Genomic DNA, 17,862 nt, shown 5'->3' with positions numbered 1-17,862 from the left:
CAGCAGCAGCAGCAGCAGTTTCAAATTTTGGTACAAGGCCAGACCAATAATAATAATGGGATTAGCTGAATAACAACATTCTATTTCAAGAAAATAGCCATTGCCATTTATAACATATCAGCTGGACGACATAGACATGTCCAATAAATATTACTTTGCCATCAGTCAGTTCAGACTGTAATTAGAAAAATAATGAAGCTTTAATGTTTTCTAATTCAACAAGATTTACTTCAGACATAAATGAGAGATTTTGATTTTTTATTTGCTACATTTCTGTAATCAAGTGTTTCAAATCCTTTCTTTAAAACAGCAATTTTCTAAATTAAGAGTCAGACAAAACCAAATTCTACATTTAACAATGCTGTACCCACTCCCTCCCCCAACTCAAGACTTAAATTTTAGAGAAAGTCCACAACATATGGAACACTTTTAAAGGCTTTTCCTCGCTCCATTTGACAAAATTCTGTATGTTCACTTTTCTTTCCCTCTAAATACTTGTAACAACATCACGAAAAGGCTACGGGAAATCCAAGTTTAATAAAGTTTCAAGAAATTGAAAGCTTTTTAAAAAACATAAAAATGGAGAAGACATTTCAATCGCAAATTTTGTAATTTAATAACTCTCCAACAAAAAAAAAAAAAAATGCTGAGTTCCTTATTTTTGTCCCTAAAATTTTCCAAAAGTATCATTGGAGCACCATTTTCTGAATCCATTATATTTTTAGCATCCATCTTACGAGAGGATTTCAACTCAACATTAAACAAACAAAACGTAAATTACACAGTGACTGATGACGGTTAGGTGGAATAGGGCAGAGAAATTGAAGAACTTTGTCTGGGGCAGAGAATAACTGAAAGGATCCGACTGAACCTTTTAATCAAGAGTTGGTATGTTGTTATAAAGCAATCAACAACAGTCTTTTTACAGCTAGACTACATTTTAAACAGCAAACTATTATCAACCCTTTTGTAACTGCATTTTTGCTGAAATATCTGCCTCTTTATTTCAATTAATCTCAAAAATAATGAAGAATATAGTAAAATTTTAATCATTACCAAGCTGATTTTTAGGACATGAATCAGCACAAAATTTTAATGAGAAATTTTCAGACCACTTTAAAAAGGAAGTTTATATCATAGAACCAGGTTTCTGGTCATTTCTGGTGGGTTCGTAACAAAAGGGTTGGATAAGCAGAAAATGTAAATGCTGGAATAATTATTCAAATAACTGAAAAATTATATGAAAACATAAATGAATAATAACCTTTGGTAATGGATACCTCAACCTGTTGGCATCAACATTTTCTGCAAGAGGCACAGAAATACGGTTGGGAAGAACCATTATTGAAAATATTTGGTCTTGTACGATACTACGCAACATTTCACTGAAAAGACAATAAATCAAACAAGTTAAAGTCTACCAAAATACTTTCAAGCTTTCACACATTCTTCACATTCGGTGCCCATGTCTTGGTACTTTATAATATCTCACTTCTTACACAAGAATAAATACTAATTATCATTTAATTAGTTCCCAATGATTACATATTTTTTTCATCAAAAACTTATAAATATTACAAAGTTTGCCAGTATAAAAGAAGTTAACTTCAATTATTTTTTTTATAATTATCTATTCTATGCAGATCTAATGAATCTGTTAAAAATATTTGATAATATTTCAGTAGATTTTGCCCAGAAATGTTTCTGTATGCTAAAGAAGAAATAATTAAAAAAAACAAACGCAGAACTATTTCAGTGTAAAAGTATCTAACAAAAACCTTTTAAAGACTATTTTAAAATGAATATGAAATATTAAGCATTTCTATATTACCTGAAACCAGGGACATCGAAAGCATTAGCCAAACTTGTCAGGTTGAAGTCAATAGACTGAAAATAGGATTAGAAAATAAATTGTTTATTAATACAGAATAAATATGCAAATCATCATTTTAGATCTTGCTGTACACAGTGCCCATAACAATTTTTTTATCAGTTGGCAGATGCCAGCACTGATCAGCAAACAGCTTTGTTTGCTGAAATTATAAACAAAGCCAGTGGCTTGTTTAGGCTCAGAGGTGCTTCTGGCTGACAAGACACAACATGACAAAACCCCAATGGCTCAGAATCCCTTGTGCCAATAAGGTGACTGTGTTATGAATGCACTGTTGCTGTAAAAAGGAGAAGTTGCTCTCCTGTGACGTTCACAACAACTAACAGACTGGGAGCCATGGTTGGAGACAATTGCTTTCTTCACATAATTTGGAATTCTAAGAATGTCGCCTATTATGGCATGCACCAGAAGAAGGCTGGAGGGTACAAGAGCCAAAACACTGAATACCACAGCTATAATGAGGACACTAATCTAAATATGTCAGTGTGGAATAATAATTCATCATCTCAAATTCAGACAAAATATATGTGCATGCCACAAAATTAAAATATAACAACAATAAATTTGAAATTACTAGACTCCTGACCACTGAACAGGTGAATATTTTTTACTAAAGTGTCAATATATATCACAGACATGTTCTTGAATATAAGTAGCTAATTAGTTACATATGAGCATATGGTACACAAAGTTTTAAATCTCAGCTTACCGGGTTGTTCAGAAAGTAGACATTTAATCCACCAAACAGAGGCATGACATTCATGAGGGGCTTGAAGACAACTCGTAAGGTCCCTCGAATCTAGTGAAAAGAAAAAAAGCAGCATTTTATGTAAAACAATAAATGTAACTCAATGAAGACAAACAATGGATAGTAACGAGTTCTTGCTTCGGTTGTCAAGCGATGTTGGGGGGACAAACACAGACACAAACATATACACACACATACATACATATATATATATATATATATATATATATATATATATATACACACACACACATATATATATGACGGGCTTCTTTCAGTTTCCGTCTACCAAATCCACTCACAAGGCTTTGGTCGGCCAGAGGCTATAGTAGAAGATACTTGCCCAAGGTGCCACGCAGTGGGAATGAACCCGGAACCATGTGGTTGGTAAGCAAGCTACTTACCACACAGCCACTCCTGCGTTTATTGAAATGTTTACAAACTTCCAAAATATCTTTTTTCTATATGACCTGTAAGCCATCTCGATTGTAGCCAGGTCTTCTGGTCCTCCACAAATGGATCTCTATTAATTCTGCACTTCTCAACAAAGACGTTTCTGTGAGTAACTCTTTTTGCTGACAAAGCCACTCCCTTGCTGCTCATTGCCTTTCCAAGGGAGCATGTGAATGCATGTGTGTGAGTGTGTATGAAAGATAAAGAGAACGAGAGAGAATTTGTGAAACTTTTAATACCTGGAGGTCTTTAATTCCAGCAGTGATACCTTTGATACTGACAGCAACATCTGCGTCACTGCTATATCTGGAAGCAAAAAAACAATGAAAAACAAAAGTCACAAAGATGTTGATGCTGGAAAGTTTGTTGAATTATGCAGATGGATGATAGCCCTAAGCAATATCACAAAAACTATTATTTCAACGATACATGCACAAACATGAATGTGTAGTGAAGCAGTTTGCTTTGCAATCCCATGGCTCCAAATCCGATTTCACTGTACTTTGGCAATTAATTATTATCAACCTGCAAAGACCAGACTGCTCTTTCTCTAAGTCTGTTAATTAACTTGAGAAATCTTTTGCTTGGAATTACCTCCCCTTTGCACAAACAATTGCCACTAGGTTTTCTTTCACTTTTTTTTTTAGAGGGATCATTGTCGTTCAATAAGTACCAGGCAGTGAAGGGTGATTCATTTGACTAAAACCCTTCAAGGCAGTGCCCCAGCATGGCCACAGTCTAATGACTGAATGAAGCTGCTTGATATGGTCAAGAGTTGCAACAGTTGTTGATTAGGGTGAAACCTTTTTCTGAATGAGTAAAGTTTGTTCATTCAGTATTTCTCGTCATAGTTACTGAACAACAGAAACTGGGGTTAGCAGCAGGTCTTCATCCCAAACACCATCCCATCACACTCTACACCTCAATGAAGGAAGCCTCTATATATAGCCAGTCTCAATATGGCCACTCAACTTGCTAGAAACAGCAACCAAATTTCACTCAAATCACATCCTATATTGACATAGACCACATTAAATAATGTAGTCCTACATAAGACCTAAAAAGACTGGATGGTCACATATGGAATACCTGTGATCATACATCTACTTTACCTAGCCTGGGGCTAAATAAAAACAACACTTGTACTCCAGAAGACCTTATTGTAGACATGTAATTTACGTTTTCAAACTGAACAGGCAAAAAAATACTTACAGAATCTCAATATCCATGTAGATCTCGTCTCGCTTGACCCTTTCAGAATAGACTTTCACTCCACCAACTCTTGGAGGCTGAAAAGAGAAACACAGAAAACTGAAGCAATAACAGAAACTCTAGGCTTCCTTCAAAGCGATAAGAGGCCAACATTCTGAATAGATATTAATGGGGTGCAGGCACATGGCTTGTGGTTAGGGTATTCTGCTCATGATCATAAGGTCACAAGTTTAATTCCCAGTGGCACATTGTCCCCTTGAGCAAGACACTTTATTTCACGTTGCTTCAGTCCATTCAGCTGGTAAAAATGAGTTGTACCTGTAATACAAAGGGGACCAGCCTTGTCACAATATGTGTCATGCTGAATCTCCCTGAGAATTACATTAAGGGTGCATGTGTCTGTGGAGTGCTCAGCCACTTGCATGTGAATTTAACAAGCAGCTGCTCCATCAGTCAGATCAACTGGAACCCCCTTCATTGTATCTGACCTAGTACCAGATATTACTGGGGTTAGAGAATGACCTTGACACATGTAATCAAGCTGGAAGGGAAAAAAATGATGAATCATTTCCAAATTAAATGCCTGAAACTTTTTCTCCGTTGAAAAATAATTTTTTTAATGAATTTTTATTTTCTTGCCAAAAGAAAAATATTCCAATTACAATATGAAAAACTGAAGTAAGCATACAGCAATATTTAAAACTGAATACTGACATGGGTTGAACGGTTTGGCTGGGTGCAGCCTTCTGGCTTACCAGCCCCCCAGTCAAACTGTCCAACCCATGCTCGCATAGAAAGCGGATGTTAAACGATGATGATGATTGTATGCAAGTCATCACTATCACATAACATAAAATGCGATTAAATACTTTCAATGGAGTCATGCCAGACAAAATGTTTAGCAGCATTTCATTTGTCTCCACGTTCTGAGTTCAAATTCTGCCATGGTTGACTTTGCCTTCCATCGTTTGAGGGTTGATAAAATAAGTACCAGATGAGTATTGGGGTTGATGTAATCAACTTAGTCCCACTTCCAAAATTTCTGCCCTTGTGGCTGTGGTGCGATGGAGGAAGAAGACAACAAGAAGCAAAAGGACAGAATGAAGCGTTGGACCTTACCTTGCTGACCGCAGCGGGGTACACGATCGCTCCTAATCAGAACACGTCTTTCTCGTAACGTCGCTGTTTTCTCACTGGCCCCACGTGCTAGCCTTCGACCGCGTGTCACCGACTTCTGATCTGACCCTTCCGGTTTGGCCCTTCCGGTCTGGCTTCACCTCTGTTTGCCTCACCCCTCTCCACCACAACACATAGCTCGTCACAGCCCAAACACCACACGCCCCCCTGATCTATAGATCATTCAACCGGCTCTCCCACTCACTCCTCGCTCCCGAACTACCTTAATTGGTTTCATAATCAGACAACCAGAGAGGAGGGTACCGCTCCCTCTGTGGTCGCTGTGCAACCCCGGGACTGGCCTGAGTTCCTGGCGCGCTGCCTTCATCATCTTGCACACTGCAGCTGGTTCCATCCTCTGAAGCGCTGACAATCTTCCGCACATCCAAAACATGACGTTGCATACCATCGACTGAGACGTTGTTCTTTGAATTGATGGAGGTTATAGTTTCTTTCCCCCATTGTGATGTGCACCGTGCATTTGGGGGTTTTACCCAAACTTCTTCCCCGATCTGCACGAAGGTGTGCTCTTCTTCTCCCCGGAGTCGCATCAATGCAATACACGGGTGCCTCCACTCGTACCTGAATATTGCCGTGTGTGACACCGACTCCTCAGCCTGTCCTGACCTGGGCGACATATTGTACCAAAATACGGCCTCGATTGGTGAAATGTGGCCCCTCTCTGCCATGGTCTTGATGGTACGATGATGCCTTTCCACCACTCCATTTCCACTTGGCCAGTATGCCGCCCTGAAGAAGCGGCTGACCTGCCACCCATCAAGCATTTCTTTCAGCACCTCCGAGCGAAATGCAGTGCCATTATCCAGCAGCAGCTCATCCATGGGGCCTCGTTCCAGGAATATCCCATTTAACACTCCTGCGATTTCCTCTGCAGTCCCCGTCTTCATCTCCCTCCATATGGCCAACCGCCCTGGTCCGCAGTCAATCATTGAGAGGTACGTCCCCTGCCGGTAGCGTGTTACGTCCACTGCCAGTCGTTTCCAGTTGTGGACCACTGGAATACTTCCCGCCTCATGTACGCCCGGTGCAGGGTCAATAGACTGGCACCTGTCACAGCTGCTAACCACTCTCTGCACGCTCCGCCTCGTTACCTCAGAGTCAACTTTCCTGGCGAGGAACAACGTCCTGTCCACTCCCATGTGATGCATGGTATGCAGTCTCCTCAACTCCGAGTCACTCAGACAGCATACTGCAGCCACAGCCCGCTCCGCATCCTTTGGCACCTGCAACCAAGCTCGCTTTACCCTGGTTAGGACGTCTGCCCTGTTCTTTTCAGAAGGCACAAAGATTACGCTCAGCTCCAGATCGAACTCAGCGGTTAGCTCCCGCAATATTCCCAATCGGCACTTTACCAGCATCTCCGCAGCCCCTTTGGTTCGCACCCTCCGCTCATCGGTGAGGACTGTCGTCACCCAACCAAACACAGTGGCCGAATCGGTTCTAATCTCGATGGTGCACAGCCCCCACTTCAAGGCCAGGTTCACCCCCTTCAGCACGGCATCCAACTCCGCCACGTTGATATGGTTGCAGTCATCCATCTTCCTGAGCCAGGCTGCATCTTCCACCACGGTGCCTCCCATTTCCAAGACGACCCCTATTGCGATGCTACTGGCGTCACACCAAACGATCCCACTCTTTGATTTGGGAACATACCAACTGCCCCTCACTGGATCCTCTGCTCTCACTCTGACCAAGACTTCCTGCATCATGTCGGTCGTTTTCTCCCCAACTCTGTCATTCCACTTTGCTCCTTCGGCTCGTCTCTTGATGAAGCTACATGCTGTCCGAAGCCATCCTGCAACCGGGTAATGTCCCACCAGCTTCCCGCACACCGAGAACAGTTCCCGCCTACTCACGCTGGTGCCCAGTTCAGGGATCTCGTTTCCTTTCTGGAACACCAGCTCGTCTGATCTGTCTTTTTGTAGCTTCAGCCCCAGCACAGCTCCCCCCCACCATCGACTCGGGCGGCTTCGCAATCAGCCCGAACCTCTCCAGGTGTCTCACTACCTCGGTGGCTGGCACTACAGTCTCGTCAACCAAAATGTCATCGATGTAGGAACTGGTGGCCTTCCTTATCCTCTCCTCTTTCCCTAGGACGGACTTGAGCACCATCGCCATAATTTTCGGAGCGGAACTCAGCCTGGTTACACAGTACATCCGGCCCTTGTTCCGCACCAGCTGGTATCGCCACAGCTTGTCACTCACACGGAGCTGCAAATATGCCGACTTCAAGTCGACGATCGTCGCTGCCTTGGTCGACTGTCTCCACACACGTAACGTCTCACCGCAAACGTCCATTGCCTCGCCTCCCGTGTGGCACGATATATGGTCGTTCAGCTCCCTAAAGTCCAGCACCGGTCTGACTTTTCCCTTCGTCGGCTGCACCACTGCCATCAGAGGCAGCACTCCACTCACCACCTCCTCTTTCCACGGGACAAGGACTCCATCCTTGATCCATCTCTCTACCTCCTCGTCGAACTCGACGCCGGCGTTACCTTTCAACGTATGCTGGTAGCAACTCACCCTGTTCTTTAGTAGTGGGGGCTCGTCCTTCCATCGCCACTCTATCGTCCACCTCCGACTATCAAACGCCGCCTGAAAATCTTTGTCTTCGATGGTGTAAGCGGCGCTGTCCTCGACGGGGCTCTGCTCTCCCTGGCGGTCCCGACTCACGGCGCATGATGCCCCCACGCTTCCGAACGTGACCTCATCTCTTGCAATTCTAACGCCACCAAGACGGTTGATGGCGTCCATCCCCAACACCACGTCAATCTCATCCACCAAGCGGCCAACTACTATTGCTTGCAGCGTTAGCTTTGCTCCCTGCACCTCAATCTGCACGTCAGTAATGCCTTCACAGCGTACCTCTCTTCCGTCGACTGCTCTCACACTGCTTTCTCCACTCCACGTCTCTACCACTCCCGGAGTCATCAGGGTCCACAAGGGCACGCGACATCTTCCCATCCACTAGCACATCAACAACGGGTAGAAAAAATTGCGCCGTTAATGATCTGAAAGGGAGACCGCTGGCGCAGTAGTCTCCCTTAGACCGTTTTCCCTGCAGACATTTGCTGGCCATATGCCCCGTTTCACTACAACGGTAGCAGATGACCTCAAGCTTAGGTAACTTACAGTCTCGCACCATGTGCGGGCCCTGACACCGGAAACACTGACCTTTGAACAGATGCACACGCTCCTTGTTCGACCCCTCTCCGCCACTCCTTGGCCGGCCACCTTTTGCTGTCGCTGCTGCTACCAGCGGTGACGACCTACGACAGGAAACTAACATACAAGCTCTCGATATTATATCCGCCATGGGCATGGTACTCACGTCCGGCAGTTTCTGCAATTCGACCGACAGGTGGTCAGGAAACCCAGTCACAAACGCCAACTTTACCGTTTGATCCAGCGATTCTCCCTCGTACCCCGCCAGTCTAGCCAACCTCCTAAGTTCGTTGGCAAACACGTCAACCTGTTCGCCGGTCCACTTCGCTCTCCCCAGGCGAGCGTACGCCTCTAACATCCCTTCTGCGAAGGCCTCCATCAAGCGGATTTCTATTTTCTCCGCGCTAACTTGGTCCCTCTCTTCCATCTCTAAAAATAGCGCCAACGCCGGACCATCTAAGTAGAGCGGTAGAAAACTTGCCAAGTCGCATATTCCTTGGAGCTTCGCAACCAGCTTCATCTTCTTTAGCCATGTGACTACGTCCGTGTCGCCGCAAAACGGCTTAATTATATCACTAGCAATCCTGACTACACTCATAATTTTTTTTTTTTTTTTTTTTTTTTCTTACGGGCCGAAATAGCTTGTGGTGCGATGGAGGAAGAAGACAACAAGAAGCAAAAGGACAGAATGAAGCGTTGGACCTTACCTTGCCGACCGCAGCGGGGTACACGATCGCTCCTAATCAGAACACGTCTTTCTCGTAACGTCGCTGTTTTCTCACTGGCCCCACGTGCTAGCCTTCGACTGCGTGTCACCGACTTCCGATCTGACCCTTCCGGTTTGGCCCTTCCGGTCTGGCTTCACCTCTGTTTGCCTCGCCCCTCTCCACCACAACACATAGCTCGTCACAGCCCAAACACCACAGTGGCAAAATTTGAAACTAATATTTTCAAAGGTGTATCAAAACAGTCTCCCTATTTTTTGTTTTTTTTAAAATTACTTTATCATCATCATCAAGCTATACAGTTTTACATTTTTCATTTCCTAATTTTGTATTTCCACCCCTATCGTTATTTGTTTAACATGTAGTGCTTTCTGCAAATCAACACAACATACATGCTTTAACATGTACCACTTCTTTTCCAAATTTTAAATGTTTACTTGCTCCTTAAATTGACCCTACAAAGAAAAACCAGTTCCTATGCATGTCTAATACTGAATGAGAAAACGATTTTATGAACAAAGATGAAGCAGAAATGGTTTAGATAAGCTATTTGTATGCCGAAATTCGTAATTGGGTTAATTTGAGGAGAAAATTTAATTCAATAACATCTCTGAAGTCTTGAGAAAAAGCTTTGTGAATAAAACTAAATGCTAACTAAGATTATCCCACAAATAGTTTTCATATTTAAAGTGGTTTATTAACAGCATGTGTTTAATATAAAGAAAAAAACAAAACAGAATGTATTTAGCTATATAAAATCTCTATAAAAAGACACAGCCAAGAAACTAAAAACAGCACAAGTCTGTACTAGTGCCACACAGCGTATAGAATGCGTGTGGAATGTTAGCAGGGCACGGCTCTAACAATACTAATTATTAACAGAACTGTATAATAAAGATATTAAACACAGTAGCTAGTCAAAAGCAGAAGAGTTCAAGGAAATAACTGTACCAGTAAGTAGAACTGAAAGAACCAATGAGTTATATATAGAACAAATAACCCTCTTATAACCAGCAAAATAACCCAGCCATTGCATAATGAACAGTTTAATTAAGATAGACAACTATCAAATGTAATATAACAACCTAAACATTGCATAATCAACTGACTGATAGAAAACTGGGTTATCAGCAAATCACCACTCCTAAGAAGAGATTGGTGGGTCAGTTGACTGCCCACATGTGAGGTTTAGGTGTGTGAGCCATGGTAGGGTCTGCATGAAGCAGAGCTGACCTGACTTTTGCACAACAATAACAATGCTTTCCATCTGATAAACCACTGTGTGTTGGAGTACACAATGTGGACCCCAAATCAAAGAAGACTATATCAGGGACAATGAATCTGTGGACTTTGTTCTTTCCTCTTTTAAGTGTTAGTCTTGTCAAATGTAATCCATATTACTACATAGATATGGACAAATACCGAGACGGATGGGTCAGAGAAATATTGGTAGAACTTATGAATTAAAACACAATCAACGAGATATTGTTGTGAATGGGCCACAAGAAAAAAAACTATGTTCTGTTGTGGAAATCAGCTTTCCTCGGGATGCCAATGGGGTCAGCAACAAAAAAGGGAGAAGAAAACATTTATGGACTGTTGATAAGGTGTTTGCAAGTCCAGTGCCCAAGAGACACTTTCAGTTTCATGCCTATTATTACTGGAGCAACAGGACACATGTGAACCCATGTTGAGCAAGGTACGGCTAAACTTGGGGTCTTGGGGAGAGAATGTAACTCCTTAATTCATATGCTATAGATGACCACAATATCTGGGACAATAAAAATCTGCAAGAGATTCTTCAGGTCAAAAAATGATGAATAAAACAAGCTTTCTTTCACAATCCTGATACAAAGCAAGTGGTAGTCACAATAAACTCTAAATTAAAAAGAGAAAAAAACACACACACACAATCAGTAAAAACCTTCTCATCAGATTAAATCCAATAATAGTGTTTGTTGGTTGGCTTTAAGCACGAGATCCACTCCAATTTGCTTAATCTCTTTTTGGTCCACAACTTTTGATCAACTGGTCTTACTGGAGTTGTCTTGCAGGTTTGTTGTGTTTAGAAGGTTTTTTTTTATCTACCAATTGCCAAGCAACTGGTAGAAAAAAAAAACCCTCTAAAAATCTCAGTTGAACAATTTCACTCAACTTATTACAATACATAAGGACAATCATATTTCTGTTTATTATGTAACGTATTCATTCTCCTTAGCTATTTTCCCATCAGACATTTTATTAACAGGAAAAATATTTAACAACCAAAGTAACTAATATAATTTTCCCACTTTTTTTCTTTTTCTTTTTTTTTTTTGGTCTCCCCTCATAAAGTATCATAGAACCTGTTATACACCCACTGTCATACTTGCAAGCTGTTGCTATAAAGAATTAGAGCATGAAAGATTAGGAACTGGTGTAGACTATAAACAGGGTTACTTTTGAAACCTGCTAAGTGACAGTTTTTGCCTTTGTTAAAGTTTGTTTTAGTCATAATTATGTTAATTATTCATCTGTGACAAATGAATATTGTCTCATCATTTGAAATGTAGAAAGAACACAAACATTTCAGGTTGATGGTGAGGCAAACTGAATAGCACACCTAACACACAAAATTACCTTGGATTTTTTTCTACTGGCCCACCTGTTGATGAGCAATGTCTCATGCAGCCTGCTTCTCAAAAAGTTGTTAATGCCTGATGTAGACAATATACGAATATATCTATCCCTCTAAATCAATGGTTCCCAAACATTTTCAGGCTGCCACTCCCTCGACACCCAGGACACATTCCAAGCGCCCCCACCCCAACTAACCATCACAAGCATAGACCGCTTTCTGAAGCTACACCCTATTATCGCCTCACTTTTCTTCAATGCCCCCTTGGAACTTTCCACCCACAGGGGTGGGGGGGTCAATACTGCCCGCTTTGGGAACCGCTGCTCTAAACCATCTTCAGGATCACAGATACATAAGCAAAACCACAATCAAACAGTCAAAATGTTGTTCTTGTATAAATATAGAAAAAGTCAAGTTGAAACCGTTTGATCTCTGAGTGACAGAGGAGCGGGATTTGGGGAGTGACGAGCAAGAGCGCCAATCAAGCACCATGAGTAACCCAGACAGCTTGTTACATTTACTTGATAGTTTCTATGTGGGTGACCTAGCATAGAGATTGCAGTGAGAGCTTAATAGTAGTATAGAGTAGAAGTTCAAGGAACCGTTACTTGACTTGACAACAAAAAAAACTTCTGTGCACAAAAGCAGACTATAAATTAACAAAAGATATCACTCTGTGGAAGTATAATAGATTATGGCTTGTGAGGGAAGCATGAAAATACATGGTAGTGAGACATGTGCACTGGATATAGGTCTGAATAGAAGTGGAGAGGAATAAGTAGAAAAAAAGAAAAATGAAAGATAAGGAAAATAACTCAAGTGGGCCAAAGCTGGATTTAGACAATCCAGGCAGATGATATAACAAACGACAACGTATGTGAAATGTTCTAAATGAATTGGAATTTCAATTCTTTTAGAATTCTTTGTTGTCTACATTATTTACCTACACACAGACATTTATAAATGTACTCACATACACGCACACACAAACCTCTTTAAATTATACATACACACAGATGTTGCTTTGGGGTTAAGTTTGTTTCTCAACAACATGGTCATGGGACCAGTCCCATTGTGTATCACCTTGGGTAAGTCTCCTACTATATCCCCAGGTCAAACAAAGACATGTAAGTGGATTTAGTAAATGGAAACTGAAAGAAGCCCATCATGTATGTGGTATCACAAAGTTCCCAGACTAGTTATGTTTAATAAAAAAAAATAACTTATTTACCTCAGTTTTAACATGGGTCTCTTTCAAAACAGTCACCTTGCACAGCAATACACTGGTCCCAGTGTTCCTGCCACTTTTAGTTTCCAGCCAGGAAATCATTTTCTGTGAGTCGAGGACATTCTGTGATTCGCTTTTGATCTCAACAACAGAGTTAAAACAGCGACCTTTGAGATGCCTTTTCATCTTGGGGAAGAGATGGAAGTCTGCAGGTACTAAATCTGCCAAAAATGGCAGGTGTGGAAGTGATACCTTGTTTTTTCACAAGAAACTCACAAACAAAGGGAGCAATGACAGGCTGCATGGTTGTCATCGTGAAGAATTCCCCTTCTTCGCACTCCACACATCTAGTTGCTTTCACTCAATCTCTTCCCTCAAACCCTTCAAAACATTATTGATTATCCATTATTGATTATCTATTATTGATTATCCTCCAATGATCCACATGCAGCACAAACTGATGAATTTTCTCCACATTTCTAGAGGTGCCACCCATGGCAGGTCTTCCAGATCGCTCATCATCTTCCAGGGATGTTCTTCTGCTTCCGAAGCACTCATGCCACTCAAAACATTGTATACGATCTGCTGCTTCATCGTCATAAGCTTACCAAAGCATGCTCAATGTCTCCAGAGCAGACTTCCCAAGTTTAATGCAAAATTTCATGTTGGCTCTTTGTTCCAACTTGGTGTCCATGATGAAAATCACAGACTACAGCATACATGTGATCACAAAATCACAAATTTCAAGCTTACAAAGCAAACACAGCAATGTCACTAGGGACACTAACTCATAAAAGTCACTGCCAGCCCTCACTACACACGCGGGTATGTGCTGCCATCTGTTGGCATGCTACAGAACTGTTCTGAGAACTTTTTCCTACCACCTCGTATGTTTGTGCCTCCTTGTCTTGGTACGATAGCTGTAAATGAGCACCACTGTTATACAAGCAGTGTTGCTTGGTTCCAGTCTTCCATGAAAGCCTGTCCAGCCATGGGCAGCTATTACCTTGCTTGAAATAGGTGAAGGTTAGTAACAGGAAGGGCATCCAGTTGCAGAAAGTCTGTCTCAATAAACTCCATCTAACCCATGCAAGCATGAAAAAGTGGACATAAAAACGATGACAATGATGATGTACTCACTACACAGTCATTGGTTCCAACTTAATAATTGTGAGCCGAGTGTTTAGCAAAAGGCGTTCCTAATATTGGGAAAAAACTGCATTTATCAAGACTTTATAGGTTTCCTATAATCAGTATGTGATTATGTGATCCATAAATGCTTATTTTTAACCAAATGTAGCAATGTATGGATTAGTTTACTGAATTAAAGCAAAGTCGGATTTCTATTCTTTGTGAATTCAGCTATGTGTTGTCCCAGAAAATAAATTAGGCAGAATTATTCATATCTCCCAAAGTTAGCTGACTGATATCAGTTGAACTTGAAAAAGACTGCAACAATAATTTGGAACAATAATTTTATTAAATTATTAAAAGGGTGTTAAATCATTCCCCTAACTCATTTCAAGCAAAGAAAGAAAGCCATATTGGAAGAGAATTATTTGTTACTACTCTATATACGATATAGGTTTTATACATACATACATAATGTATGATGATACATTACATAGGTGGATGGGTAAAATGAAATTTAACAGTTTGCAGCAGCTGTTTATTGACTAATCATTGAAAACTAGTGAGGTCAAAACATTATGGAGATTAATGCAATGTCCTAGGTATATATTAGATATTACATACACTAAATAAAGAGAATTTTAACTTAATAAAACAATTTAAAAAACTGAAAAAGAGTTGGAGGTGGGGGTTCAATAATTTTGTTTAGTTGCAGCAAAATTTTCAATCATTACCTCCTGTTCATAAATTATTCTCTTCTCACTTGCATATACTGGCCTTCTAAGTTTAAAGCAATTGGGAGTATTCCAAATATTGTCAGTGTTAAAAAAAAAAAAAATTAGAGCTGCCAAAAGCACTTGGAAATATCTATCATTGTTTTCCTCCATCTTATCTTTCAAGGATGTGTGGTTCATAAGAAATACAACTATGTTACAGTTCTATAGTTAAGAGATTAGGAATTATTTACATTATTTACATTTGACGGATATTTGTCCTCATCTTGTTTGTTGATAACAAAAAACGTTTCGGCTGATATACCCTCCAGCCTTCAAGAGGTGTCTTGGGGAAATTCCTAAGGTATTTTTCGATGTTATTATTATATAATATTCAGGTCACTGCCTGGAATCGAACTTGGAATCTTGGGGCTAGTAGCCCGCGCTCTTAACCACTACGCCATATGCTCGTGGGCAATTATGGAGTGAGTTTTAGGGCTTATAAATCTAATATTTTCCTATCCTTCCTTAATACCAGTTCCAATATACCGGTTCATCGATGAAAATTAGACTCATTGAAAAAATGTGGAATGAATTAGTTTCAAATTTTGGCACAAGGCCAGCAATTTCAAAGTGGGGGGGGGGGGGGCTCTACTGGTATTTAGTTTATCGACTCTGAAAGGATGAAAAACAAAGTCAACCTCAGCAGGATTTGAACATAAGAGCTAAACACAGACAAAATGCCACAAAGCATTTTGTCCAGCATGCTTAGAATTCTGCCAGCTCACTGCCCTAAAAATAGTCGACCTTGGCAGAGTTTCAGGTTTTCCTCCCTCTAATCTTATCTTCCAAGGATGTGTGGTTCATAAGAAGGACAACTATGTAGTATCAACTATATAATGTGCTTTTCATATGGCACCGGCACCAGTGCTTTCCCCGTGGCACTGACACCAGTGCTTTCCATGTGGCACCGGCACCAGTGCTTTTTATGTGACGCCAGCACCAATGCTTTGAAAAAAGTAGTCCAAAATTAAAAACTGTGTCAATCAATTAATATTTCCTCATTATTTCTCTATGCTAATTTATAATTAACACAAGATGGGTGTTGTTGTTGCAATAATCACATGCAGTAAAACATTAGCAGTAACAATAATGATGGTCGTGGCAAATTTAATTTCTTTCTTGTTTTAATGTAGGTTAGTTAAGTCACACTAGACACAAATTGCTGTTTAATTAAAATGAAGCTGGTATAGTATAAGCCAAGCATACCAGCTCGTTATTTCAAGCGTCATAATGAATTTTGCTGCACTATTATAGCTACCATCATTATCACTTCTGCATAGGTACAGACACAGCTTGCAAATATTTTTAAATGATTCCATCTCTTGAAAGCTTCCTGTGAGATTTTCTGATCATATCTTTCCTATAATATCTGTTAATTAATAAAAATACATATCACTGATTTCTGTTTCGTAATTCTTCACCATACAGTCAGGCTTGAACCCATTAATTTCATCCAGTTATATAGCCATATATAATTTTTCTCATGTTTCATCGTTACTTCAATAGGAGCCAAGCTTCCAGAACTCAGAACTTTCAATAAACCAACAGTTTTAAACATATTTTATAGATTTGATACATGGTAACATCATATTTTATGTTAACAGGGGAACACAGTGAGAGATTTTTCCCTTTCAATTACTGCCAAAAGCAAATGTGAATGCTGAGTTAGACTAAGTCAACACAATGCACTTCAGCTAAGATTAGTTACCCTTTCACAACTAAGTCAGCCTTTGTTTTTATTTCTTTTTGTTTTCCTTTCAACTTCACTGCTCTTTAAAGCCTTGACACCTCTCAGTAAATTATTTATTAGTGATCTCACTTTTAAAGTTGTTGAAGTGGAAAATAAATAGTTCATATGTATATATGTAGGGTACAGTTTTTCTTTTAAATATGAAAATAATACAGCTTAATCATTTTTATTAGTGTTGGAATCTGTAGAGTGTTGTGATTATTAATATCACTTCTATAATTAATAATCTAGTTTTCAAGAGAAACTTGTAGGTGTGTGTGTGTGTGTGTGTGCATGTGCGTGTGCGTGCACATGCGAGTGTGTTAAGAAAAGCTTGTAAACTGACCCAACAGGAAACATACTTAGAAGTCTTCATGTCTGCTTCTCTCAACTCTGTCTTTATTATAGGTTTTAATTTCCAGTCAAAAAAAGTATGTGCTATAGACGGCCACATTCAAAATTATATAGAAGAAATAATTTCCACTTATTAAATAAAACTGTCTGGAACTTAAACAATACAAGTCTGTGAGCATGTGACAAACAATAATTAGTACTTTTTTTTTTTACAATACACTTTTGTTTATAGCTAAAGAATAACTTCATGTACTTTTTAAAAAAATATATATATATTTACAAAAGAAAATAACATCAAACAGAATTGAAAAGGTTAACATACAATGGTAATTTTAATGTGTCAACACGACTGCACAAATAAGTCATCAAAATGAAAGGATTAAAATCCTCTGTATTGGTTACTGTTGTGCAGTGTCAGATCAAACGAATGGCATGCAGGCAGTTGGCTCCAAACAATGAAATGGAAGCCACACAGCCATCTCCACACTTGAAGATTGACCTGTGCACTTCAAGATGCACTGCACAGGATACAGTGTCACCGTATGAACATGCTGCACCATCTCCACTGTTTGGTTTTTCTATATATCTGCAGACAGAGGTGGTAGCCACAGCTGGAGCAGGCAAGTTGGAGTCAGT

At 40.3% G+C, this 17,862-nt stretch overlaps 1 protein-coding gene across 3 annotated transcripts in view; it reads right to left on the bottom strand.

The window, feature by feature from the left end:
- Positions 1–17,862, bottom strand: part of LOC106878387 (extended synaptotagmin-2) — a 66,202-nt gene that overhangs the window by 30,231 nt on the left and 18,109 nt on the right. For all 3 annotated transcript variants that reach the window (XM_089364289.1, XM_014927579.3, XM_014927580.3), the window contains exons 4-8: positions 4,305–4,381; positions 3,332–3,398; positions 2,601–2,690; positions 1,832–1,887; positions 1,265–1,385 (exon numbers count right to left, since the gene is read on the bottom strand). In XM_089364289.1, the coding sequence (XP_089220415.1) occupies positions 1,265–1,385; positions 1,832–1,887; positions 2,601–2,690; positions 3,332–3,398; positions 4,305–4,381 (411 nt within the window). The remainder of the gene's footprint in view (positions 1–1,264; positions 1,386–1,831; positions 1,888–2,600; positions 2,691–3,331; positions 3,399–4,304; positions 4,382–17,862) is intronic.

Source organism: Octopus bimaculoides, chromosome 16 (assembly GCF_046866305.1).
Source record: "Octopus bimaculoides isolate indiv1 chromosome 16, ASM4686630v1, whole genome shotgun sequence".
Classification (NCBI taxonomy): Eukaryota; Metazoa; Mollusca; class Cephalopoda; order Octopoda; family Octopodidae; genus Octopus; species Octopus bimaculoides.
This window is presented reverse-complemented; position numbering and strand designations above follow the sequence as displayed.